Consider the following 25739-nt stretch of genomic DNA (forward strand, 5'->3'; position numbering starts at 1 on the left):
ACTTCCATTGATTCAAATGGGTCTTTTCTATGACTTTAGCATAGGAAGTCAGTTACAGTAAGCCCATTTGAATCAATGGAACCTATGCAAGCAGTTATAGTAAGCAATTGTACCTACATTATCATAAAGGAGCCATTTTTCCTCGATCTTTCTTGGATGGAAGAACAATACCAGCAGTAGGCACTGCCCAGTGCCAAAAATGGGGCAGAATTGTACCATGATCCCTCATTTCCTCTTTTGGTACCCACTGCCGCTGGTTACACTTACTAGGACTCTACTCTTCCTGAACTTTCCAACATTACCAGAATCTCTAGCTGAGGCTAGTACTGTAATAACTCTAGCTAAACTGAGCTGCTCAAGAAAGTACTGATGTCAACATAAAGAGAACTTTCTGCAGGAGTAGAAATAGTTGAAAGTCATATTGTGAACCACTGCTCTGATCTCTCCAGCTGACGGTGATTCCCTTGTTAGATGCCCCATATTTCCTCCAGTAGGACTGCTGGCTTTCTAAAGTCCCAGTCCAGTATGTTTTCAGTTATCCTCTAGCTCACTGGTTCTTAACCTTGGGTTACTCAGGAGTTTTGGACTGCAACTCCCAGAAGCTTTCACCACCAACTGTGCTGGCTCCGGTTTCTGGGAGTTGCAGTTCAAAAACATCCAAGTAACAAAGGTTAAGAACCACTGCTCTAGCTCAATGTACTGCATGAGCAATGGGAACTAGTTAGCAGAACCAACACAGTCACATTGTCTCTGATCCCATGGAAGGATTACAGAGTGTTTACATGTACCATGAAGAGGAGGAAAAGGAAATGTCTGAATTGCAGAAGCTGAACAGCCAAATGCAATCAGGTATGTTGAGCTTTGGCAGTTCTAGGCATCTCCTTAGTTCTTTTATGTGGTTGTAATGTTCAGTCAGTCCTGTTGGTTTCACTGTTCTACACCAGTGTATATGATTAACGTGGGTCTTGTGGATCAAAACAAATGTGGCTGGCTCTAGCAGGTGATTTGGGGCACCATGAAAGAGAAGTTCATGGTTTGTGTATTTTTACTAAAAGATGTTCCAGGATGTATAAAGAATAAGTATTTTCATAGCCTATTTAATTTTATGTACTCTGAATGCTAGTTACTGAAGCTCAAGCTTTAAATCCAACAAATCTATACAGTTCTTCCAGCAGGCAGGCTATTTCCAATCAAAGTATATTGTATATGTTAACTATAACATTACATTTGTGCCCTGCTTTACAATTACCCCGTTTAACGACGAATCCGCTTGACGGTGAGGTTCCTGCAATCGCTTTGCAATCGCAAAACGATGGTTTGAATGGGGTTTTTCCACTTTGAGATTTTCGCTTTACGACGATAAAAAACAGCTGATCGTTGGGTTTTAAAATGGCCACCGGATGAAGAAAATGGCCCCCTGCTGTGCTTAGGGATGGATTCCTCACTGCACAGGCACCGAAAATGGCCGCCCCTTCTTCTCTGGACGGTGAGTTTTCTGCCCATTGGAACACATTGAACGGGTTTCAATGCATTTCAATTGGCTTTTTTAATTTTGCTTTACGATATTTTCTCTCTACAGCGATTTCGCTGGAACGAATTAATGTCATAAAGCGAGGCACCACTGTACATTTGAACCAGCTGAAATAAAAGCAGACACGTACAAAACAAGCTCATTTATTAAAGGTATAAGGAAGTAAAGCAAGGTTGTATTCAGTCTTGAAACAGGAAAAATTAAATCTTCAACTTAATTCCCATATTCACCAAATTCTATCAACCATTGTGGGGACAATGGGGGACATTGCCAACTTCTTTTTCTCTAACCACAATTATAAAGACATGACATCTTTTTTGCCTGCTACATATCTAAACCTTAGGAAGTGGATGAAGAGGTGGCAGTTGGGAGCAGGATCAGAATTCAGTGCTTACTGAAATATTCAGTCACCACATCTAAAAGTTCTTGCTTCTTTCCCCCTGCCGATAGCTTATAAATCCTGCAGACATCTTTTAGAACTGGTACAGTAAGTTTACCCAAAGTGCCTTTTCGGACATGATTCCTCAAATCTTCCTCAGATATTTCTATCTTGGCTTTCTTTTCTGGTTCAGTGACATCCCCTGCTGGAAAGAGATTTTTGAATGAATCGTTTACCACCATGTGTTGCTAGTGCAGACAAAAATACACTGAATGCCACTCAAATAGCTTCCCAAATATCATGCAAAACTTCAGTCTGACCATGAGTTACAGTGTCAAATAACAGGCAAGTAAATAAGGCTTGTTTCATTCTGCGATTCAAAAGTATTTTAATTCATAATGATTTCTCTTTTGGAAAGCTGATAGCCTTGAAGTCTTTGTTGACCTAATCATACTCTGTTAGTGCCAAGAGCAGAAAAAGACAAGACAATTAAATATCCTCCCATAAATTTCTTGACTGTACACTAAGGCAGTGGTTCTTAACCTTTGTTACTCGGATGTTTTTGAACTGCAACTCCCAGAAACCCCAGCCAGCACAGTTGGTGGTGAAGGCTTCTGGGAGTTGCAGTCCAAAACTCCTGAGTAACCCAAGGTTAAGAACCAGTGCATTAAGGGATGACTCAAACCATAATGGGCTGAGAATTTTGGAAACTTTCCAAATGGGTTATATATGAGATTAGAGGATATAGCTACAGCTTTTTCAGTGTTTTTACAACCTCACCTTGTTTTCGCTTTGTAACTCTCCCATCGGGGTCATAACCTGGTGGGTAAACCAGCTGTTTGAACTCCTCCACAAGGTTACCAAGTCTGTGTTCCATCACCTCAGTCTTGGGCACTGAAAAAAATTTTTTAAAAAAAATTACGCACACCACATATCCGGAGAGACTAGCTAAGAGCTTACATTAAAACAGAGACCTTTGGGTAGTGTGGGCGGCATATAAATTAAATAAATAAATAAAATAAACATAATTATATTAACATGCAGAAAATTGGCTATTATATCTCTTTCTGCAGATTGAGATTTGAATGGACTAACATTAAAAAGGCTAACATTAATAAATTTCAACATATATCTAGAATATTATGCTTGATTGAGCACATTGTATATATGTGCCAGGGCGTGGACTCACCTCCCTCTATTACCATCTCCACATAAGAACTGAAGGTTGTTCATGACTTTATGTACCTTGGCTCAACAATCTCTGACACCCTCTCCCTAGATGTCGAGCTGGATAAACGCATTGGCAAAGCAGCTCCCATGTTCTCTAGACTCACAAAGAGCGTATGGCTTAATAAGAAGCTGACGGCATATACCAAGATCCAGTTCTATAGAGCCTGTGTCCCGAGCACACTCCTGTACTGCAGTGAGTCTTGGACCTTTTGTGCACGCCAGGAGAGGAAGCTGAACACGTTCCATATATGTTGTCTCAGATGCATTTCCACTACACTAAATTATTCTTACCGGTCAGATCCTCAACTTTTTCAGGTTCCATCAGGTCCAGCGCCAAGGCCTCTAGGTTCATATAATGCTGCTGTAGAACTGGATTCTCAAAGCTCTCACTCCTATTGAAAATGAAACAGAAAGTGCAGGCCAGTGTCATTCTCAAATGGAGACAAAGCTACCAAGCAAAAAATAAAATTAACCTCCACAAAGACAAATATCACAAGAACGGCGGCAGGAATGGGAATACAAGGAAATTGCTCATGTTATTGTTATCACTCTTACTCCTTTCTTTTGCATAATGATTGACCTGGTTCAAGATGGAGAGAAACAACACATAGGATTCAGCAAAGTATTAAATTATATTCCAATCTTTTGCTCAAATGCTGGATAAGTCTTTGAAATAAAGATACACCTGGAATCAAGTGAAACAACTGCTCTGTGGATCAACACTGAGGTCATTCTATTTGAGTATAAATATAGTTCTATAAATTAATATTATATCAGTTCAGTATTCTACAATAATCAGCTTTTCATTGTTCTTGCACTGTCAACTCTAATTCAATTAGCATTTGCAGACAGACTTATTTTTAGCAAAAACCTGTGGGACACTTTGAACATGAAAACACTGTGTAACTATTTGCACTCATGCAACTATGCATTTGGAAGCTGTAGTCAATTACAGCTTCCTGCTGGATGTACATTTCATTACACGTTTTCAATATCCGAAGTTTTTCAGTGCTGAAACATTACTTGCTTACTACTTTTTAAAAATATATTTTGTCCTTATCTATGACTAATCCTCAGATTCTAAAGGGAATATAATTATGTTATGTTTGAATAGATGCAATCTGGTTTCATTTTTAATTTTAAGACATTGAAGTTTACATAAACAAAGTCTTGTTAAATGGTATTTATCACAGTGTAAGGATAGGGACAGAGGCACAGAGGCTTCCCTCATCTTTCACCAGGACCACCAAATTTCCTACCACTAGCTCCCCAGTAAATCTGAGAGAAACCATGTTTCCAGGGGAACCAGGAGCCCAAGAAGACCAGAGAGATGAACAGGAGTAAAATGTTAATGGAAATGTCAAAGGGGCTGAGAGAAGAAGAAAGCCTGGAATGAAAAAAAAGCCTGGAAAAAGATCTGTTTTTTTCAGCCCCAGCGCCTTCCGATGGGGCTTGCTGTGGTGTTGTGGGTTTTTGGCGAATTTTTTTCAGCCCCGGCGCATTCCGATGGGGCTTGCTCTGTTTGTTTGTTTTTTGGTGGTTTCTTTTTTAGCCCCAACACATTCCGATAGGGCTTGCAGTGTTTTTTGGAGGTTTGGTGATCCCCCCCCCCAGATTAATGGGGTTCCAATGCATTCCTATGGGAAATGGTGCTTCGACTTGCAACCATTTTGAGTTACGACCATCATTCCGGAACGGATTACATTCGTAAGTTGAGGCACCACTGTATTATACCTAGATATTATATATATATACTTATTATATACTTTTATTGGAGTCCCAAAATTTCATGGCTGTTCTTGGGGCCAGGTTAGCTTCTTGAGATAAATACAGAAGATGCAGTGTGCCAAAAGGTTTGTGGGGAGAGAATGTGATTTCAAACTCCTCCCCAGCCAGCAGTTTAGAATTTATCCCTCAACTCTTTAAACACTGCCAAGCACTCTCCATCCCCCTCACCTCTCACTTCACTTTTATTTCAAAACTCAACAAATCATCTATTAGGTTATGGAAAACAAGGTAAGACAGAAGCATGGTAAGCATTCATAAGAGTTGGGATTAAAATTTATTTGAACTACAGTGGTGCCTCGACTTACGAAATTAATCTGCATAGGAACAGTGGCCGTAACTCAAAATTTTTGTAAATTGAAGCACTATTTCCCATTGAAATGCATGGGAATGGGATTAATCCGTTCCAACATTTCAAAAAAAAAAAATTAAAGCATACGGAAAGCTCCATCGGAATGTGCTTAAAAACAATGAAAAATAAACAGAGCAATCCCCAAAGGCTGCAAAAAAACCAAAAAAATTCAAAATTTTCGTAGGTAGGGGTGTTCGTAAGTTGAGGCACCACTGTATCAGGAATGTCCAATTTTAGCCAAATCAAAGCCAAAACTATAGTTTTACCTGGTGGATACTTTCCTCAGCATGCAGTACTGCTTGACTGGTGTCAAGAGTCCATGATGTTTAAGAACCCGCATTGTTTGCCTCCTACCTGTACTTGAACCGAAGCTTCTGGACTATCTCCTTCATTTTTTCCACCTGTTCTTGATTAGCTGGGACCTTTTCTGTGACGTCAATTTTCCGTTTATCATCAGCATATGGCAGGAAAATCAGATGAAACCCTAAGTAAAGATGGGCATGGTTAAGAAGCTATTAGAGAGTAAAAATGGAAATATTCTGTCAATGCAATCCACAAACACTTATCATTCTGATGAATAATCTACAAATTCTTATTACTAAGAATTGTTATCAAAATAAACACAGGAATGCTCCATTAGAAATCTGCTGAACATTTTATTAATAAACTACATCTGGCTCACCTGCAATGCCCAAGAAAGTTCCTTACTGACTTTAGAGAGAGAATAAAGGCATTAACAGAACTAAATCAGAGTTATTGGTAAGATTCAATATTAGTATTAGAAGTGAGCCAGATCTTTAAATATCTTAAGCAACAAGCCAATAATGTTTTCATAAAGACAGATATCTATGTGATAAAATGTATTCCACCCTACAACCAAAACAAACATGCTTTTATTGTTGATAAAATGCATGGTTTACTGTTACTGACTAGGATCATTGCCTAGATTAAACATGGCTTGGATATTCCAAACTCAATCCAGTCATGCTATAGGAGTTAATGGAAAAAAGAAAGCCCTTGTATCTGGTTTCCATTTATTTTCTATTATTGTTCCATCAGGATTCCCATGAGGTGGGTTCCACTGAGGTGAACTATTTCTGTGAGTAAAAATGGGAAAAAGCAGAATAAAAACTAGAAGCACAGATGGCTCCATAATTTCATCTCTGGCTAATTAGCTATATGTATGGGTCTGTATGTGGGCATGTGCATGTATGTACACACTTCCAATTCATGGTGCACCTATGATTTAGTGGCTTTGAAAAATTTATATCATTGAAAGTTCTATCCCATATCTTTGAAACTCAAGGCTTGTATCTTCCTTTATTAAGTTGATTCATCTTTTCCTACTACTGAAATCTGGTACTTTGAATTCTGAATTTCTCTGGAATTTTCATTATTTTACTATTATTTGCTTTTCATATAATTGCTATATATAGACTCAATTTAAAATAACTTAAATGCACTATTAGATATGACAAAGGCTGAACAGAAGTTTTACTGGAATACACACATCTATCCGAAATGCAGACTGAAAGATGCAAACTTTTATATGATTTGGCTTCAGAGAAGTATGAATGAAGTTACACTCACACAACAAGAGTTTTTTCCTCCACCACCTCTCCATTAAACATCCCTATTGTTTTAGGTCAGAGTATCATTCACAGTAACACGGTACAGGGCACAGTGGAAAGGAGAAATAGTGGCCTTTGGCAGCCATCTTTCACAAGCTTTATGCAAGAACTAGCTCTCTGTGTCTGCCAGAACTGTCCTAAGATGACCAGTGTTGCAAAATTGTTGTGCAGCTGATACATGACATAATAAATCACACATTTAGAAGGGAGGAAAAATAATCTTGTGTGCTATTGATTGCATAAGTGTAAGAGACAGGATGCTCTTAATCAGTGGTCCTCAACCTTGTGCCTCCATATGTTCTTGGACTACAACTCCAGAAGCCTTCACCACCATTTTTGCTGGCCAGGATTTCTGGGAGTTGAAGTCCAAGAACATCTGGAGGCCCAAGGTTGGGGACCACTGCTCTTAATGAATTTATAAGTAACAGGCAGTCTATATAAAGCAATCAAAACTGAATATAATACCAAATCACAAATAACAACTTTATTATAAGGGATAGAAAAGAAAATATTTCTGTATCCACTCCATGCTGCCCATACATAACCTCCACTATTTACATTAGACAGGAGAAAAACATCTAGCTGACAAGAAGCAGAGAAAACCACATAGCCAACAATGAGATAAAAATGGCAACAGGGGCAATTACCTGCAGGAGCAATCTGCACATTCTGTTCATCTAGTTCTTCTTCCTGAGGGACCAGAGCTACAAACCTGGGAGGGGTGTTCTGACGAGGGATGTACTTGCATATGGCCATCACTCCTTTCTCCAAACACTTTGTTAGTAAAGCACTGAAAAGTGTGGTGCTTCCTATAAACAAAATTCCACTGTTGTCAGATTACTTGCTTCTAATACCCATAGGATATCATTACAACCACTACAGCAAGCTTTTGCAATCAAGTATATATTGGTTATATATCTACAGTTACCAAGGATTTGGAAGATTCTGTTTTTAATTGTGCTTCTTCCTCATACAGTAGTAACTATTAATAACCAGCAATAGTCTTCGTACATTACTTTCAAGCATTTTGAGATATTAGCATGGTACTCCTTCCACCATTCTTATAAGGCAGACAATTTTACTTATTTCAAATACGTAAGTAAATGTTTATATGTGCATCTCAAATTTATGTACTATATATGTATATCATGTATAAAAACATAAATGCTGTAAAAATAAAAATAAGAACATATACAGGTATTAATCACCACAATTATATAATAATAGCAAGCTCAGGTAATTGAATGCTGGTGTTCGGAAGACGATGATTTTTATATATTCAGGGGACTACTTAGGTATGGTGAAATGTATTAATTCTTTTATATAGTTTTATCCAAAACTGTGCACTTTCAGGATATATATGTTGAGATATCTACTAGAAAATTGAACTGGCAAGTGACAGAACCAAAGGCAAGGGGATTTAACACACTTTGTGAATTAAGGAATAGACCTAATCTGAACTCTGTTCCAAACACAAAGTAAGTATGGGTCCAAAGACCCAATACCACCCAAAAATTCTAGCAATACCATTCTACCCATTTTAAATCTAAAATCTTGTAATTATTCCACTGTTTAGGGGTATATTTGTTGTTCTTGTTGTTTAGTCATTTAGTCTTATTGTTTAGTCATGTCTGACTCTTCATGACCCCATGGACCAGAGCATACCAGGCCCTCCTGTCTTCTACTGCCTCCCCAAGTTTGGTCAAATGTATGTTGGTAGCTTCGATAACACTGTCCAACCATTTCGTCCTCTGTCATTCCCTTCTCTAGAGACAGATGGAAGACCATAACTCCCACACAAGCTTACCATTAATCAAAGACTCATCAGGATAGATGAACTGGGCTGGCCTGATGTGATGATGGCGTTTTAGCATTACCAAGGGTTTGAAGCCAATCAGATATAAGCCTGGAGAATCAAATCTCTTCACTTCTTCTGTCTCCTCTTTCTCCAGCACAATCTGACGGTTCCCATAGACCTGAAAAATGGGTGGGGAGGACAGTAGTTACAATAAGTACATCAATGACAGCCACAGTTATAACAGAAGAAAAATATAGGACAAGTGCTAATGGAACCACAGCACTGCCTGCAAGAACTAGCATGCCAGATGTTTTCATTGCAAAAAGTCAGGAGCTTCAAAGAACGACCACCAGCCTCTGGTTATACTTCTTTTATCATGAGCAATCTCCCATCCAGTATCTATTAATTAAATCTACCCACCATTAATAAACTCTGAACATCTTGCTAAATTAATCACTAAGCTGCTGTAGTGAGACAATTACCTTCACGAGCACTATGAAGGACAAAATTTACTGTATAAAACTAAATACAGCTCTAAAAAAATACAATCACTGACTTATTGCCAACACCCAGAATCCCATATTGTGTATGTACTTAAGAACAACTGACAACACAGGTGAGGAAACAAAAATTGTAAATTCAGCAAATAACTGAGCTACAGTAGTTGCAAAAGTATTTCCTCTGACTTGCAACAGCAAAATGAGTAGCAAAACAAAATGTCTTGATAAATAGGCTTGACCCATACAGCCTTGATCTGCAGAAAAATTACTAATTTCCAGCAAATGCCATCCTCTTCCATGCTTATTGTGCTGTAGCTGCCATACTTGCTACAGTGGACCCTCTACTTACGGAATTAATCCGTATTAGAACGGTGGCTGCAAGTCGAAAAGTCTGTAGGTCGAATCTCCATTGACCTACAATGCATTGAAAACCGATCAATCCCATAACTGGCAGTTTTTATTCTATTTTTGTTCCATTTTGGTTTTTTTCTGGTCTGTAAGTAGATTCTCCGGCTGCAAGTCGAATCTAAATTTTGCGGCCAGAGAAGTCTGTAACTCGAAAAGTCTGCAAGTTGAGCCGTCTGTAAGTTGAGGGTCCACTGTACTTTGATTCACACCAGAACAGGTGAAGAAGGCAGCCGCCAAAATGTTGTCTTTAACACTTTATAACAGCTAGATGCTGCAGGTGCTTCTGTGTCCTTCACTCCGGGATGGGAATATTCATCCCTTGGCCAAACTTGGCAACAGATCATAAATGTACAATTGCCAACACCTTTGTGTCCCACAGCAGATTCCAGAATGATCTCAAATTGGAAAGCCTCAGGCTAAGAACATGCCAGCAGAATTGTTTCAGTAAAGGAGTCTTATTCTGCCTATACACTACCTCCATTATTAATTAATTAACACCAGGACTGCTGCAGTCTGAACCAAATGTAGTTTCCAAATACAGTGGTGCCCCGCTTTTGCGATCGCAAAAAAATCGTCACTATGCGGATTCGTTGTTAAACGAAGCACTTGTTATGCGGGGCACCACTGTATCTATGAAAAACATTTATGTTTACCATACCACCTTAAGTATTCATACCTGAAACTCATAATTGGTATTATCATAAAAGGTCCCTCAGATATTTAAATGGACATGCATGTTCTCTGATATGAGAACGGAAAGATGAATCAACAAATTACCTGAGCTCTCTTTGTATCACTAGGAAGAAGCAAGCTACCTGTCTCTCGGTTAAAGGTTCGTGTCTTTGTTTTCACAGGCTCATTTGTTTCTCTATAAAGTTTCACTGGGGGCTGTTTGAAAGCCCTTTGGACTAAGTTGAAAATGCCAACAGTAAAAGCCACATCTTTTCCCAGGTAGAAGTTCAACCTGTGCAGAACCATCAAACAAAGCTTTCAGTCTTCTACACTTTTTAGTGCACTTCAATTTCTACTGTTAAAAGTTAAAAGCACATTAGATTATTCTTGCAGAACATTACAAAAGAAACACAACATATAGCATAATACTTGATGTAACTTTTGCCTCACTATCTTCTTCTGATAGAAGAGGGATTTTCACCAGCAAGTCTCCTGATCAACCCACAAATACGATGATACCAAGAATTTATGTATTTCTTACACTCACCTGGCTAAAGATCGCTTCCTTGTCTCTTTTGCTCGTACCTTCTTCATAAGGTCTTCTAATTTGCCAGATTCCTCAAACTGGACTCCTGAGTCCTCATCTTCTGCTGAATTAATGATGTCTCTATAGAATAAGGAGATATCAAATCCCCCAGGCTTCTTCAGGTGCATTAAATCAAGATAAATACCTGGAGACAAAGCAGAATTGGAGGGAAATAGATGATAATTTTCTGTTATCACATCTGTGTATCTTCTAATGTTCAGACTTGAGTGCCATTGCAGGTATGGCCAAATCGCATTATCCATACACAAAGACTAGGGCAACATAAACAACCACTCTGACACTGGATATCTTTCAGTTAATTATTATCTTTCTGTCTAGTCAACCTAACTAGGATTGTTGTAAAAGAGTGTAAAATAAATATGCATGTCACTCTGACTCTTTGCAGGAAAGGTAGAGTATAAATGCAGTAAGGAAGTGAACCTGGCCCAAGGTTATTCGTAACAAATTATCCTGGACTAGGTAGGAACTGTTTATGCAAATATGGGATTAAGAAAGTTGTTTGTTTTTCTGAAAGAAAACAAATGTATAATTAAAAAGAATACAGTACTACCTTGTATTATTATATTTTAAAGCGACAGACTGACCTGTTTCTCGAAGATCTGTAGCTTTAGTCCTAGCAAATTTGGCTTTTGCGCTATCTTGACCATGAGGGTTATCTTCATTAGTAAACAGCATGATCCTCTTGTGGCTCATCTTGAGGCGGACATCGCTGAAGAGATTGGAGCAAATCCAGAGGGCTTCACCTAATGAGTAGTCAGCACTATGGCCAAATGACTTGCGGAACAGAGCTTGCCCTTCCTTTCCCTTGTATTTGGCCAGCTCTAATACTCGTTTTGCCCCTAATGGTAAAAAGACAAGAGAAGACTGATTATCATTTCCTGTTCTTCCAAAAACAAAAAAAAAAAAAAAAAAAACCCAGATGGAAGAGCACTTCTTTCCCAAGCTACAGTACAACAGGCCAACATCTGTAAATCTTCCAACAGTTTGCCCATTGTTTGTTGTCCAATTCATGTAAACAATGGTCTTCTAACTTGCCTGATTCATCAAGTAGGACTCCTAAATTTTCATCTTCTGTCCCTGTAGACATGACAGCAATTTTTGTGTCTGTCAATAACTACCATCTTTTCTTCTTTGTTAAATACATCTGACTTGAATTTCAAAAAGTATGAAATTAAAAGTTTTGCTCAGCAATTATTGTAGCCATCAACAATGAGAAAAAATAAATTACAATGGTACCTTGACTTACGAACGTCCTGACATACAACCATTTCGAGTTACGACCAGCTCCAGCTGCAAAATTTTGCTTCAACTTGCAGCTGGAGCTTTGAGTCACAACCAAAAAAGGCGGGGAATTCAAATTGCAGAGTTACAACCAAAAAAGGCAGGGAATTCAAATTGCTAACCATTAGTAGGCGAAGAGGCTGCTTCTTTGTACAGTGGTGCCTCGCTAGACGATGATAATCCGTTCCACTGAAATCGCTGTTTAGCGAAATCATTGTCTAGCAGAAAGCATTTCCCCATTGGAATGCATTGAAACCTGTTTAATGTGTCCCAATGGGGAAGAATTGTCGTTGTCTAGTGAAGATCGGCCATAGGAAAGCCACTTTGCGAACCACTGATCAACTGTTTAAATCATCTTGCGAAGCTTAGGTCCCAAAAACACCTGTTTTGCGAGCGCGGAGGGAGCTGTCAAAATCGTCGTCTAGCGAAAATCAGTTTGCAAAGCAGGGACCAAACATTGTCCAGCGAAATTCCTCCATAGGAATCACTGTTTTGCGAATCACTATAGCAATCGCAAAAAGTCAATGTCTAGCGAAAAACGGTCATGTGGGGTAACTGTCTAGCGAGGCACTACTGTAGCTCTTTCGCTGCAGTGGTTAGAGTGTGTGCTATCAGAGGAGGCTTTGGACTGCTCTGTAAGGTGCTGCTTTCTACTTTTTAAAAACTGTTCTGGGTGGGTTTTCCAGCGTGGTTTTGGGCTGGGTGGTGGCATTATCTTTCTATGCTGTGATGCAGGGTTTGTTTGCTTTTGGAGCTTTTTCCCCCATTTCCGATGGGTCTTACGGGGTTTGTTTGCTTTTTGCTTTGCTTTTTTTGCATTTCTAAAGGGTCTTGCGCGGTTTGTTTGCTTTCTGCTTTGCTTTTTCCCCATTTCTGATGGCTCTTGCATGGTTTGTTTACTTTCTCCTTTGCTTTTTCCCAATTTCCGATGGGTCTTGCACGGTTTGCTTTCTGCTTTGCTTTTCTTGCATTTCTGATGGCTCTTGCACAGTTTGTTTGTTTTCTGCTTTGCTTTCCCCCCCCCACACACTTCCAATGGGTCTTGTATGGTTTGCTTTCTGCTTTGCTTTTTTTGCATTTCTGATGGGTCTTGCAGTTTGTTTGGGTTCTGCTTTGCTTTCTTTGAATTTCCGAAGGGTCTTGCACAGTTTGTTTGCTTCCCCCCCCTTCAGCTGGAACAGATTAATCACGTTTCTGATGGGTCTTGCACGGTTTGTTTGCTTTTTGCTTTGCTTTTTTTGCATTTCCAAAGAGTCTTGCATGGTTTGTTTGCTTTTCTTCCCCCCCCTCCTTGGCCAGAACAGATTAAGCACATGTGGCCTTTGATACTGTGGACCACAGTATCTTTCTGAGATTGCTATTGAGTTTATGACTTGGGAGCTCCATTTTTCAATTGTTCAAGTCCTACCTCAAGGGCTAATCCCAGAGGGTAGAGTTTGGGGGATGATGTTCACCCTTGGGACCTCCATTATGGGGTCTCCCCAGGGTTTCTCCATTTCCTCAATGCTTTTTAATATTTATATGAAACCACTGAAAGAAGTCATATAGAGCTCATAGAGTCATATGGTGTTTGTAGTCATCAATACAGTGGACCCTCGACTTACAGATGGCTCGATTTACAGACTTTTTGAGTTACAGACTTCTCTGGCCACAATTTAAAATTGTACAGAATATAAAACAGACTCTCAAGTTATACAGCTGTTCAAAATGTTGTGTCTGACTTCATAAATACTTCGGTAACAAATCTATTTCATAGCATTCTTGCTTTACCTGGATTGTCCAAATCTTGAAGAACATAGATGTGCTTAAAATCCACTGAATTTTTGTGTTGTTCAGTTCCATAAAAAACCACGCCAACAAGATCTCTATCATGGCTGATTATCTTGTTTGTGTAGACATTCTGAATGCACTAGTAAGGAAAGACAAATCAGTAAGGACAAAGAAGGGAACGGCCAATTAAAGAACAGCTCTTCCACATCTTTTTAAAACAGTGGTTCCCAACTTTGAGTCATCCAGGTGTTCTTAGACTGCAAGTGCTAGAAGCCTTCATCACCAGTTGTGCTGGTCAGGCTGGGAGTTGCAGTCCAAGAATACCTGGGTTATCCAAGGTTGGGAACCACTGCTTTTAAAATTGTATTAAAAATATCTAGAAATACCTGAGAGTTTATGTGGGGAAAGTGATGACCCCCAAAGCCAGTTCTGTTACCTCCTCATGCTACTCACAAAATAATAATAATAATCCACCAATAGTTATTTTCTACTCCTAGAAACCTCCACATACAGCAGTTTTGCATGACAATAAAGCACAAGACATACATACATATTTTCCCCCTAAACCACAAAAAGTAAAACTCGGTGTGGACATCCAACCAACCCTTATTTTTTTTATAGATACAGACTTTCAATCTGGTACAGCCTCTGTGAACCCTGGGGGCAGAAAAATGGCCCTGAAACCCCAAAACATGGCCAACCCAGCTCTGCCACAGCACTTAAAACATATTACCCTAGCTTTGAGCAGGCTGGATAGCTCAGAGGCTTAGCTATCTGGCTGTGGAGCCAGAGGTTGGGAGTTCAATTCCCCACTGTGCCTGCCTGTAGAGCCAGGCTGTGTGGCCATTGGCAAACTACATAGTCCCAGGACACCCCCAGAAGAAGAGAATGACACACACTTCTGAGTATTTTCTACATGTAAAACTTTGAAAACAGTCAACATAAGTCAGAATTGACTTGATGGTACATGATTGTTATTATTACCCTAGCTTTACAGAAGAACAGAGGAAACTCCACAAAAAGTGCATCAAAGTACACTACCATGAATATTATGAAACTGACAAATACACATTCATGTTACATGAAATGCAGCACAGAACATATACAAACAAAATGATGAAATACACAAAATAGTCAAAAGTTAAATAAAGATCAGCTAGCATAACCCTCTTCCCCTCCAACTATTATTTTTAAGCAGAGGTTCAGAAAGTCAGCTGACAGAAACTTTGCCTCTATGATTTTAAAACTAACTATTTCAATCTCATCAATATGCTTTAAATACATTAGATTGCAATCCCGTCTATACTTACACTAAAATGAGCTGCACTGGATATAAAATACCTCACTTTTGAACTCAGAATGTTCACATTTTTTAAAAAAAAACATGTTTCTTAAGCTCATGCCAGTCACCCCAGAATTTAAGCATCAATAATACAATGTAAACATGTCTATTTCTAAGTTGTAAAAACATGCTTCTGCCTCCTGAGGAGTCATACTCAGGTTTAGTATAAGCAAAGATAAGTACACATTTCAACTACAGTACGTGGGAAATATACAGTCTTGGTTTAAACACTCCCATGGATAAAAATGAAATTATTTCCAAATGCTCTACCATCAGAGTTATTCTTTAATTTAAATAGGGAGAAGTAACTTAGGAGGGTTCAAGGTGAATTTTCCACTCCCAAAAACCAACCAGGAGCCACACCACACTAAAAAATGAAGAGAATTAAGAAAAAAAAATCAGAATCAAATGTTACTGGAAGCCCATTTTCATTTCCTTTTTGTGAGTTTGAGGGGAAGGGTTGGTGGAACCCTCTGCCTTGTTCAGGGTCCCAAGCACATAAAATTACCTTCTTACATGTTTTGCTTGTTTATGTGAGGGATCACTCTTCTGCATGCATACTTATACAGTACTCTATTTTGGTTCTTTAAGGTCTATAATGCTTTGCTTGTTTTGGACATGTTGTCCCAGACCATCTGGTGCCCAAATCGGATTTTAAAGCACAGGCATATACATATTTATATACTGATTAAAGAGCTTAACACAAAACTGAAACTACTTTCTTATACAAAATAAAATATCTTTCATCATCCCAAGAGTAATGGAATTATCTGGTAACATGAAGAAAAGGGAATTGACAACCTGTTCTGTTGTTCTTTGGTGAACTATTACATTACTACTATAATACTGCCCCAACATATTTCAAAATCTTTCAGACTACAAGATACAGAATCAACATTCAATTTCTGAAGGATATTCTTACCCGGATTGTCATATCAAAAGGAGACAAATCACTATTATCATAGCAGTCAAACATGGCTCTTGAGGCATCGACTAAGAAAACCAATGTGTCCCGACCTGAATATTTATATTCTCCTGTAGCGGGGAAAAATGCAAATCCTATATATGAGTCATCCCTTTTATTCAATTATTCAATGACATTTACTTAATTACAAATTGCATATTCATCATAGAATCACAGATAAATGGAGTTGGAAATACAATCAAATCCGACTGAAATCTGGCTTCCTGCAACTTGAGCCCACTATTACATGTCTTGCACACTAGGATGATCAAGATCAGGTCCTGCCCCACCTCTGTATGATAATCTTTCAAGCATTTGAAGAGTGCCATAACATGGGGTCACAAAGAGTTGGACACAACTTAATGACTAAACAACAACAAAATAATATCTCCCTTCTGTCTTCTTTTCTCAAGGCTAAACATGCCCAGCTCTTTCAGTCTTTCCTCACAGGGCTTGGTTTCTAGTCCCCTGATCATCCTCTGAACTTGTTCCAGTTAGATGGTATCCTTCTTAAAGCATGGTGTGAGGACACAGTACTTAAGATGAGTCCTCATCAGTGCAAAAAAAGAAGGGAACAAGTACACAGGATTTGGAGATTATACTTCTGCTAACACAATCTAAAATAGCATTGGCTTTTTATGCAGCCACATCAAACTGTTGGCTCATATTCAGCTTGTGATCTACAACAACAGCAAGACCGTTCTCACATGTAGTATTAATGAGCCAAGTATTCCCCATCTTGTAACTGTTTGGTCCCCAGTCCCCAAGATGAAGAACTCTACACTTATCCTTGTTAAATTTCATTCTGTTGTTTTCAGCCCAGTGCTCCAGCCTATAAAGATCTTTTTAAATTTTGTGTCTGTCTTCCAGGGAATTAACTATCCCACAAAATTTTGTGTCATTCACAAATTTGATAACCATTTCCTATACCCCCTTCATCCAAATCATTATAAAATTTTTAAAGAGCACCACATCCAGGACTGAGCCTCATGGTACCCCACTTGTTATTTATTCCCAGTCCGAAGAAGAGCTATTGATAAGCACTCTGAGTATGATTCTATAACCAACTGTGTGTTCACCAGATAGTTGTTCTATCCAGCCCACAATATTTAATTTGCTAATCAGAATATAATGGAGCACTCTGTCAAAAGCTTTGCTGAACTCAAGATACAGTATATTATGTCTTCAGCATTCCTATCATGTCTACCAGGGAGGTTATCCAATCAAACCCTGAAAAAATTAAATTTGTTTTTCTACAAAACTGAAAGCACATGTACTTGTATACTGTATATACTCACAATGTGCTTATCCTTACTGAGTAAGAATGATATGTATTTTTCAAACAGTTTACTTACACCTTAGCTCATTACAATTTTCACAGATCTAGTTATGGTCCGTTCTAATTAGAGGTATATATATTTTGTGTTTTGGACTACAACAGGCCATGCTGCTGGGGAAAAACATGTAGGTTAGCACACCTACAATCCTTATCTTTGGTACTGCAGGATCCCACATCATGGTCAAAGTGCCCATAAAAGCAACAAAATATTATAAACACAAAGTGCACACTAGCAGACTGTACTACATAATATTTCATATATGCAGGCATGTAGAAAAACACTGATTCAGCTATTCCAGTTCTCAATTATTTTCAATATTCATGTTGCAGGCTAGTTTCAAGACTACATGTGGCAAATCAACATGATATATGTTTCTGAAGATTGATTCTTACCAATGGTTTCAACTTCTTCATTTTGTTCCTCTTCTTCCTGATCATCTTCATTTTTATAATATGATACCCAGTCTGACATATCTTAACGACTTGCTAAGGAGAATAGATGAAGCAAGTAAATATTCTAGCAGGTGATTCCAGATCTGCTCTCAAACAATATATTTAAGAGAACAAACAGCAGTAGAAGAAAGAAGAATGTTACTTCTCTATATAAACAAATCTTGCACAGCTCTTTTTCAGCAAACCAAAGATTTGCAATCTATAAAGCAGATACCATTCACACTTCTGATTTGACATTTACTAAAGAATCTGGATCTCCAAACCTAAGATTGTCCCCTCTATCGTTGTGACTCTACTAACAATAGAACTTCATCCAATATATTAGTAATCTTTCCGATTATCATTGGAATAAGATAGCTACTCAGATAAAGACCCAGAGACTCTGTAAGTAAAATTAAACAATTACATTTGTGTCAAATTTACAGGAATATCTACATGTGAGTGTAGAATTCCTAACATCTGTTCTAGTTGTCTCAACTCTGGAAATTCCAGGCTTATAAAAAGTCTCTGGCCTGTTAAATTAAATTTACCTAGTAGGTCATCTCTGCCTGTTGACCTTTAATCTTAGGAATGTAAAGTGGAAGAGATCCTATCGATCACTGCATCCACAAGAAACTGGTATGCACTGATAACTAAATTTGATATTTAGGAGGAAATAACATTCTGCATTCTATTCAGAACAAATAACCTCCACGTTTGAATCAAATCCTCCTGGTGCAATGTTTGTATTAGTACACAATCCTACATGGGCAAAAGCTTAGCTCATCAGCCACATGAGACAGAAACTAAGAAGCTGCAACTGTACACTAACTAAATAACTGAAACATAAGCTACACTGACTACATGAAAACATTACAGTATACTTAACCAGAAGTACCACAGTATTCCGTAACACTTACTCCAGAGCAGTTTTGCTCAAGATTGCAAATTTTAACAATCAAGGTGTGTTGCACGGCCAAATACTATACATTTCTCTATGCTCCTAAAGATAAAAGATCTTGGGCTGGCCTAAGAGATTTGTAAGGATCATAATGAGAATAGATCTTTTGACTAAAGTGGATATAAGCCTTACAAAATACTTTAAAATGATTTCTGGGGTAAATCAGAATTATATGCACCAGAGAAAAGCATATATTTCCCTTATAAGACAAACAATTTGATGCAGGTGTTATGGATTTGTACTTGTCCAATACCCCTTTTGCTACAAACTATTGTTATATGCCATCAAGTTGTTTCTGCCTTATGACAACCCTATGAATTTATTGCCTCAATGAAGTTGCATCATGAAGAGCCCTACTCTGTATAGAAACCTAAAAACTATGGCTTACTTTACTGAGTCAATGATCCCATGTGTACACTTCCTCTCTTTCTAAAACCGTCCATCTTTCCTAGCTTTAATGTCTTTTCCCATGAATCTTATGACAGCCTCAATGTAGTCATGACTAGTTTTGAATGAGAGTTTAGGCTTGATTTGAACTAGATGCCACTTGTATTTGTCTTCTCAGCAGTCCATGGTATCCATAAAGCTCCCTTCCAACACTGCATTTCAAATGAATTTTTTTTCTTACTAGGTTTCTTCACTATCCAAGTGACACATACGTATAATCAGGAATAGCAAAATGAGGATTGGTTTCTTGCAACCCATTTTAACTCTTAAATATATATATTTTAGTTCCTTCATAATTGCATTTCGAAGTCCCAAGTATTCTGCTGATTTCTTGGCTGCAGTCTCCATTTTGATTGTTTGAATCAAAATACAGAAGAATTTTGATGATTTCAATTTCTTCGTTGTCCACACCAAAGTTATGTAATTCTTCTGCTGCCACAGTTTTTATCTTCTTAATGTTCAACTGTAGACCTGCTTCACCCTTTCCTTCACCTTCATCAGCATTCAAGTCTTTCCAGGAGCTGTCGGATACTAACAACATGTCCCCCCACCCCAATTTCCTGGGACTACTCAAGCTGAGAAAAAAGGCCCCGTGACAGCAAACCAACATTAGAAACTACAGTATTTGCCATCAGCTCCTGAAGAAACCTTTAACTTGAGCCAACTTTGGGGTCTTTGGGGGGGGGGGGGGAGGACATCTTTTTGGTTTAGGATTTTCAAGTTGTGAAGCATTGGCAAGAAAGGGGCTATAACCACCTAAGGAGTGTATTCAAACGAACACATACCACAACGGAAGCACAACCTAGAATCCTTTTCCAAACCCTAAAAAGGCGATCGCAACAATTAATGATGTTTTAAAAAATTTCGGGGCTCGCGCTTCAAGCGCCTCCCTGCTCTTGTTCAAGCCAGGGGGAGAAGGCGCCTGCAACGCTGGCTCTGGACCCGCCATAAAAACAACTCAAAGAAGGGAAAGCTTCTTTTAGACGCAGTCCAGCCCCGGCCGAAAGGCCAACATGTACCCGAGCCCCGGCACCGAAATAAGCAGCAACCCCCGTCCCGACGAAAAGATACCCCCTCCCCCGTTACCTCCACTCCGCCGGCGGGATCTCTCTCGGCTTTTACTTCCCGACACACGTTCCTACTCCGGGACCTGTCAATCACCATTACCCTCCGCCCCCAAGAAGAACGGTGGCCCAATGGTAGCAGGGAACTCAGCGACACCGTTCCTTCCCCTAGCCCCGAAAAGGTCCTGTGCTCAAGAGAATCCATAGAGGTAATCGTTTGAAAACTCGTCAAGGCTTCCCAATTCAGGTTTCCTTTCGACTCTCTCCTTTCCCCAGGTGGGAAGTGAAAGTATCGCCTGAAAATGATAAAAGAAGTGCAGGCTTTTGCCTGGCTGTAACTGCGAAGCAGCATACAAGCCGCAAAAGAACAGGAGACTGGGGAAGAAAGGGGGGGGGGGGGGAAAGAAGGCACATGGCAATTTTTTTCTGACTCAAGACATCTCTCACTCTGGGTGCCTTCTTAGTTGCTGCGGTTGTCGTGGCATACCTCCACCCACCTCTTGCCGTGTGCACCGTCTCTGCTCTGATTCTACCGATCACGTTTACTCTCCCTCTTCCTTTATTTTATTTATTTATTTATTTATTTAATTTATATGCCGCCCACTCTACCCAAAGGTCTCTGGGCGGCTTACAACACTCATGTATTGAAGTATATTACATTTGTCATGAGGAACATATGTGTGCAAAAATATGAGAACTTGAATTAGCTTTAAATATTGTCTTAAGTGATGTAAACCTCCTTGGGCCTACTTTAAGGAGAAATTGGGGTGGTGGTGTTATTTTAAATAAATAAATAAATAATCATTTCTTTTCCCTTTCCTATCTGATGAAGTATCTCATTATTATGTACAGTATCTTATTAGTCCATGGGATGCAAAGGATTCTTCTATCTGTTGTCAGCATATCAAAACTGTTTATTCTACTCTTCTTCTTACCAGTCCACACATCACATCCATATAGCAGGGTTGACCATAAGTAACACTTTATCATCCTCAGCCTCAAATATATATTAAGCTGTTTGTTACACAACATATACTTCTGCTTCATAAAGGCTGTTCTATCTCAATCCTTGCTTCATTATTATCATGACACCTATGTGGTTGTTGATGAAATGCCCCAGGGAACACATATTTGTCTACTCACGCCCTAGAAAAGTTTTTAAAATGCAATGAGGATGCATATTAAAGCAATGGAGCCCATGCTTCTAAAAGAGATGGCTTCAAGCTTGGAGAGTGGCTAGGACAGGATGGACTGGACCTTTCAAGGAGAAAGGTGGGGTAAAAAATATTTTAAATAAATAAACAAGTGTAATTTAACCATGTCAATGTTTTTCTGAAACCTAAAAATGTTTGTTGAGATTTGTTATTTTGCTCTAAAATTATAGTTTTCATGGGAAATAAACCCCCAGTTAAACAACATCGGAGGTAACTTGACGACACATAACAATCCACAGTGTAATTTGGGGAGCATTTGGGTAAAGCAAGCAAGGAATTGTCTTATTAGACAAACTGGATTATGCCCATGATTGGCAGCAAACAGCTCAGAGAGGGAACAGGATGTGACCACTCACCATCTGAGCACTCCTGAGAGTTTCAGAATTCAGCTTTACATTGTCCAAAACAACATGTTCTTGGTGCTATTTTTTAAAAGCACAATCCACTGGAAGGAGAGATGTGTCTGCACAGACATACTGAGAACAACATTGTAAAAGGTGAAGCTGTGGTGTGGTGAGGAGCAAAATCAGAATGGTATCTTGGTATTTGCACAGGTCTGGCTCCCTAATAAAGTCCCCCCCCCAGCTTTTGTTGTTGTTGTTTAGTCATTTACTCGTGTCTGACTCTTTGTGACCCCATGGACCAGAGCACACCAGGCCCTCCTATCTTCCACTGCCTCCCGGAGTTGGGTCAAATTCATGTTGGTACCTTCGATGACACTGTCCAACCATCTCATCCTCTGTCGTCCCCCTCTCCTCTTGCCTTCACTTTTTCCCAACATCAGGGTCTTTTCCAGGGAGTCTTCTCATGAGATGGCCAAAGTATTGGAGCCTCAGCTTCAGGATCTGTCCTTACAGTGAGCACTCAGGGTTGGTTTCCTTCAAAATGGATAGATTTGTTCTCCCTACAGTCCAGGGGACTCTCAAGAGTCTCCTCCAGCACAATTCAAAAACATCAATTCTTCGGCGGTCAGCCTTCTTTATGGTCCAACTCTCACTTCCATACATCGCTACTGGAAAAACCATAGTTTTGACTATGCGGATCTTTGTCGGCAAGGTGATGTCTCTGCTTTTTAAGATGCTGTCTAGGTTTGTCATCGCTTTCCTCCCAAGAAGCAGGCATCTTTTAATTTTGTGGCTGCTGTCACCATCTGTGATCATCGAGCCCAAGAAGGTAAACTCTGTCACTGCCTCCATATCTTCCTCTTCTATTTGCCAGGAGGTGATGGGGCCACTGGCCATGATATTAGTTTTTTTGATGTTGAGCTTTAGACCACTTTTTGCGCTCTCCTCTTTCACCCTCATTAAGAGGTTCTTAAATTCCTCCTCACTTTCTGCCATCAGAATAGTATCATCTGCATATCTGAGGTTGTTGATATTTCTTTCAGCAATCTTAATTCCGGCTTGGGATTCCTCCAGTACAGCCTTCCGCATGATGTATTCTGCATATAAGTTAAACCAGTGGTTCTTAACGTGGGCGATAATGCCCCCCAGGGGGCGATTTCATTTTTCAGGGGGGCGGTAGAACGAAAAGGGGCAGTGTGGGGGCGCTGGAGCAGAAGGGGGCGGTAGGGGGTCGCTGGAGAAGCCAAACCTGTGAAGATGGCTGCAGCCTTTTTACAGTGTGCATGAATATATATTTTCCTCCAATTTTAATTTAGTTTCAGACTTTTTGTCTTGAAATTTTTAGTTCCTGCATTTGTTTTTATGCCCTTTTTATATTTCTCTTTGTGTCTTAAAATTCACTTGCAACTAAATCATTAGATGTTACTTTTTGGGGGACATTTCATTTTCTTGGAATTTAATTTTGTTTTCAGGGGTCATTGGATTTAAGTGTCTTAAATTAATTAATTAATTGATTGATTGATTGATTAAAAAAAAGATATCATCACCGCAGGGAGGGGGGCGATGATAACTTCCTCAATGGCTCAAGGGGACGTTTCTTTCAAAAAGGTTAAGAACCACTGAGTTAAACAAGCAGGGAGACAATATACAGCCTTGTTGTACTCCTTTCCCAATTTTGAACCAATCTGTTGTTCCATATCCAGTTCTAACTGTTGCTTCCTGTCCCACATATAGATTTCTCAGGAGATGGATAAGGTAGCCAGGCACTCCTATTTCTTAAGAACTTGCCATAATTTGCTACCATATATTTGTCGTGGTGGGGGCAGGCAGCCCACAAGAGGTATGATAACGGTTCAGCCATCCCCGTTGTTTTCTACACTCACTGCAAAAGATAATGGTAGGAAAAACTGAAGGCAGGAGGAAGAGAGAAAAACCAAATATGAGATGAATTGATTGAATAAAGGAAATGACAGCCTTGTGTTTGCAAAAACTGAATAGTGCTGTAGTAACAGGACATTTTAAAGGGCACTTTAAAATTGGTGCTGATCACAACTCTTGGCCCACCAGTCTAGGCCATTTTAACATCATCAGGTCCTTTCATGAGGAAATGAAGAGCACTGTAGTTTTTGATATCTCAACATCAGATCCCTTTGACATCCGAAGCAAAGTAAAACAAGGCTGTGACCTCACGCTGACCCTGTTTGGGATCTTTTTTGCTGTCATGCTGAAGCAGGCCTTTGGAACTGCAACAGAAGATATCTATCTCCAGACTAGATCAGATGGAAAGCTCTTTAATCTCTCTAGATTGAGAGCAAAGACCAAAGTCCAACTGAAATGCATACGGGACTTCCTCTTCGTGGATGATGCAGCCATTGTTGCCCACTCAGCTGAAGACCTCCAACAACACATGAATCATTTTAGCAAGGCCTGCTAAGACTTTGGACTAACCATCAGCCCGAAGAAAACACAAGTCATGGGCCAGGGTGTGGACTCACCTCCCTCTATTACTATCTCCATGCAATTGGAGGTTGTTCATGACTTTGTGTACCTTGGCTCAACGATCTCTGACACTGTTTCCCTAGATGTTGAGCTGGATAAACGCATTGGGAAAGCAACTACCATATTCTCTAGACTCACAAAGAGAGTATGGCTTAATAAGAAGCTGACGGCATATACCAAGATGCAGGTCTATAGAGCCTGTGTCCTGAGCACGCTCTTGTACTGCAGTGAGTCCTGGACCCATGCATGGCAGGAGAGGAAGCTGAACACCTTCCATATGCATTGTCTCCAACACATTTTTGGTATCATCTGGCAGGACAAAGTTCGAAATAGAGTAATCCTAGAACGAGCTGGAATTTTTAGTATGTACACATTACTGAAACAGCACCGTCTACATTGGCTTGGGCATGCTGTGAAAACAGCTAATTGTCAGATTCCAAAAGATCTCTGTATGGAGAATTAGTGCAGGGAAATCACCCCAGAGGGAGATCACAGCTGTGATACAAGGATATCTGCAAGCGGGATCTGAAGACCTTAGGAATGGACCTCAACAGATGGGAAACATTGATGTCTAAGCGTTCAGCCTGGAGGCAGGCGGTGCATCACGGCCTCTCCCAATTTGAAGAGACCCTTGTCCAGCAGGCCGAGTCAAAGAGGCAAACACGAAACAAGCAAAACCAGGGAGCTGGACAGGGGACAGATTGCATTTGTCTTCAGTGTGGATGGGATTGTCATTCTCGAATTGGCCTTCTCAGCCACACAAGACGCTGTTCCAAGACCTCCATACAGAGCATGATACTATAGTCTCTCGAGACTGAAGGATGCCTACTAGAAAAGGGCACTCATTCAGATGGTCGCAATGGATCGAAGGCGACTTGACAGTACCTAACAACAATTTGTTTTCAACAGACATGTCTCACTGCTGTCTGTGGAGAAAAAAAAATAGAATACAAGAAGCTTGCAAGTTTTACCTCCACAATAGAATCCGTCGCCCCTCCTACTTCTACGGATTTCTCTGAGACCCTGAAGTTTTAACGCGCCGTTAAAGATTCCAGTCACATCCGGCCCCTCGATTCTTAATCCCGCCCACCAGTAACTTCCTACCCGGTCATTACTCAGCAAAGGCTTCGGTCCCCACCCCTCCCTCACATTCTAACCAATAGCCTAAGGAAAAGCCTTTATCACAACG

General features: G+C 39.7%; 1 protein-coding gene across 4 annotated transcripts; it reads right to left on the minus strand.

Annotated features, from left to right (window-relative positions):
• Positions 1-1658: 1658 nt before the first annotated feature.
• Positions 1659-25663, minus strand: XRCC6 (X-ray repair cross complementing 6). 4 transcript variants are annotated; one of them, XM_020787880.3, is made up of 13 exons: positions 25522-25663; positions 17983-18075; positions 16209-16321; positions 13945-14083; positions 11478-11732; positions 10834-11017; positions 10392-10578; positions 8716-8884; positions 7556-7717; positions 5632-5761; positions 3432-3532; positions 2691-2804; positions 1659-2112 (listed from the first exon to the last, which is right to left on the minus strand). In XM_020787880.3, exons 2-13 carry the CDS (start codon positions 18059-18061, stop codon positions 1916-1918), a joined length of 1830 nt encoding a protein of 609 aa, XP_020643539.3. In that variant the 5' UTR covers positions 18062-18075; positions 25522-25663; the 3' UTR covers positions 1659-1915. The 4 variants fall into 4 exon arrangements, with proteins under 4 accessions (XP_020643539.3, XP_020643534.3, XP_078232247.1 ...); XM_020787875.3 differs by having other exon boundaries at positions 1659-2115; XM_078376121.1 differs by lacking the exon at positions 25522-25663 and adding an exon at positions 20516-20862.
• Between the last annotated feature and the right edge of the window lie 76 nt (positions 25664-25739).

This window comes from Pogona vitticeps, chromosome 5, assembly GCF_051106095.1.
Source record: "Pogona vitticeps strain Pit_001003342236 chromosome 5, PviZW2.1, whole genome shotgun sequence".
Taxonomy (NCBI): Eukaryota; Metazoa; Chordata; class Lepidosauria; order Squamata; family Agamidae; genus Pogona; species Pogona vitticeps.

What these genes read in the sequence shown, in the direction of transcription:
- XRCC6 (XM_020787875.3), bottom strand. Translation starts at nt 18,061, where the DNA reads ATGTCAGACTGGGTATCATATTATAAAAATGAAGATGATCAGGAAGAA. An exon ending in CTTTTGATATGACAATCCGG is followed by an intron (nt 14,084 to 16,208) that starts GTAAGAATATCC and finishes TTTCCTTACTAG; the next exon opens with TGCATTCAGAATGTCTACAC. An exon ending in GTGATACAAAGAGAGCTCAG is followed by an intron (nt 8,885 to 10,391) that starts GTAATTTGTTGA and finishes CCCATTTTTCAG; the next exon opens with GTCTATGGGAACCGTCAGAT.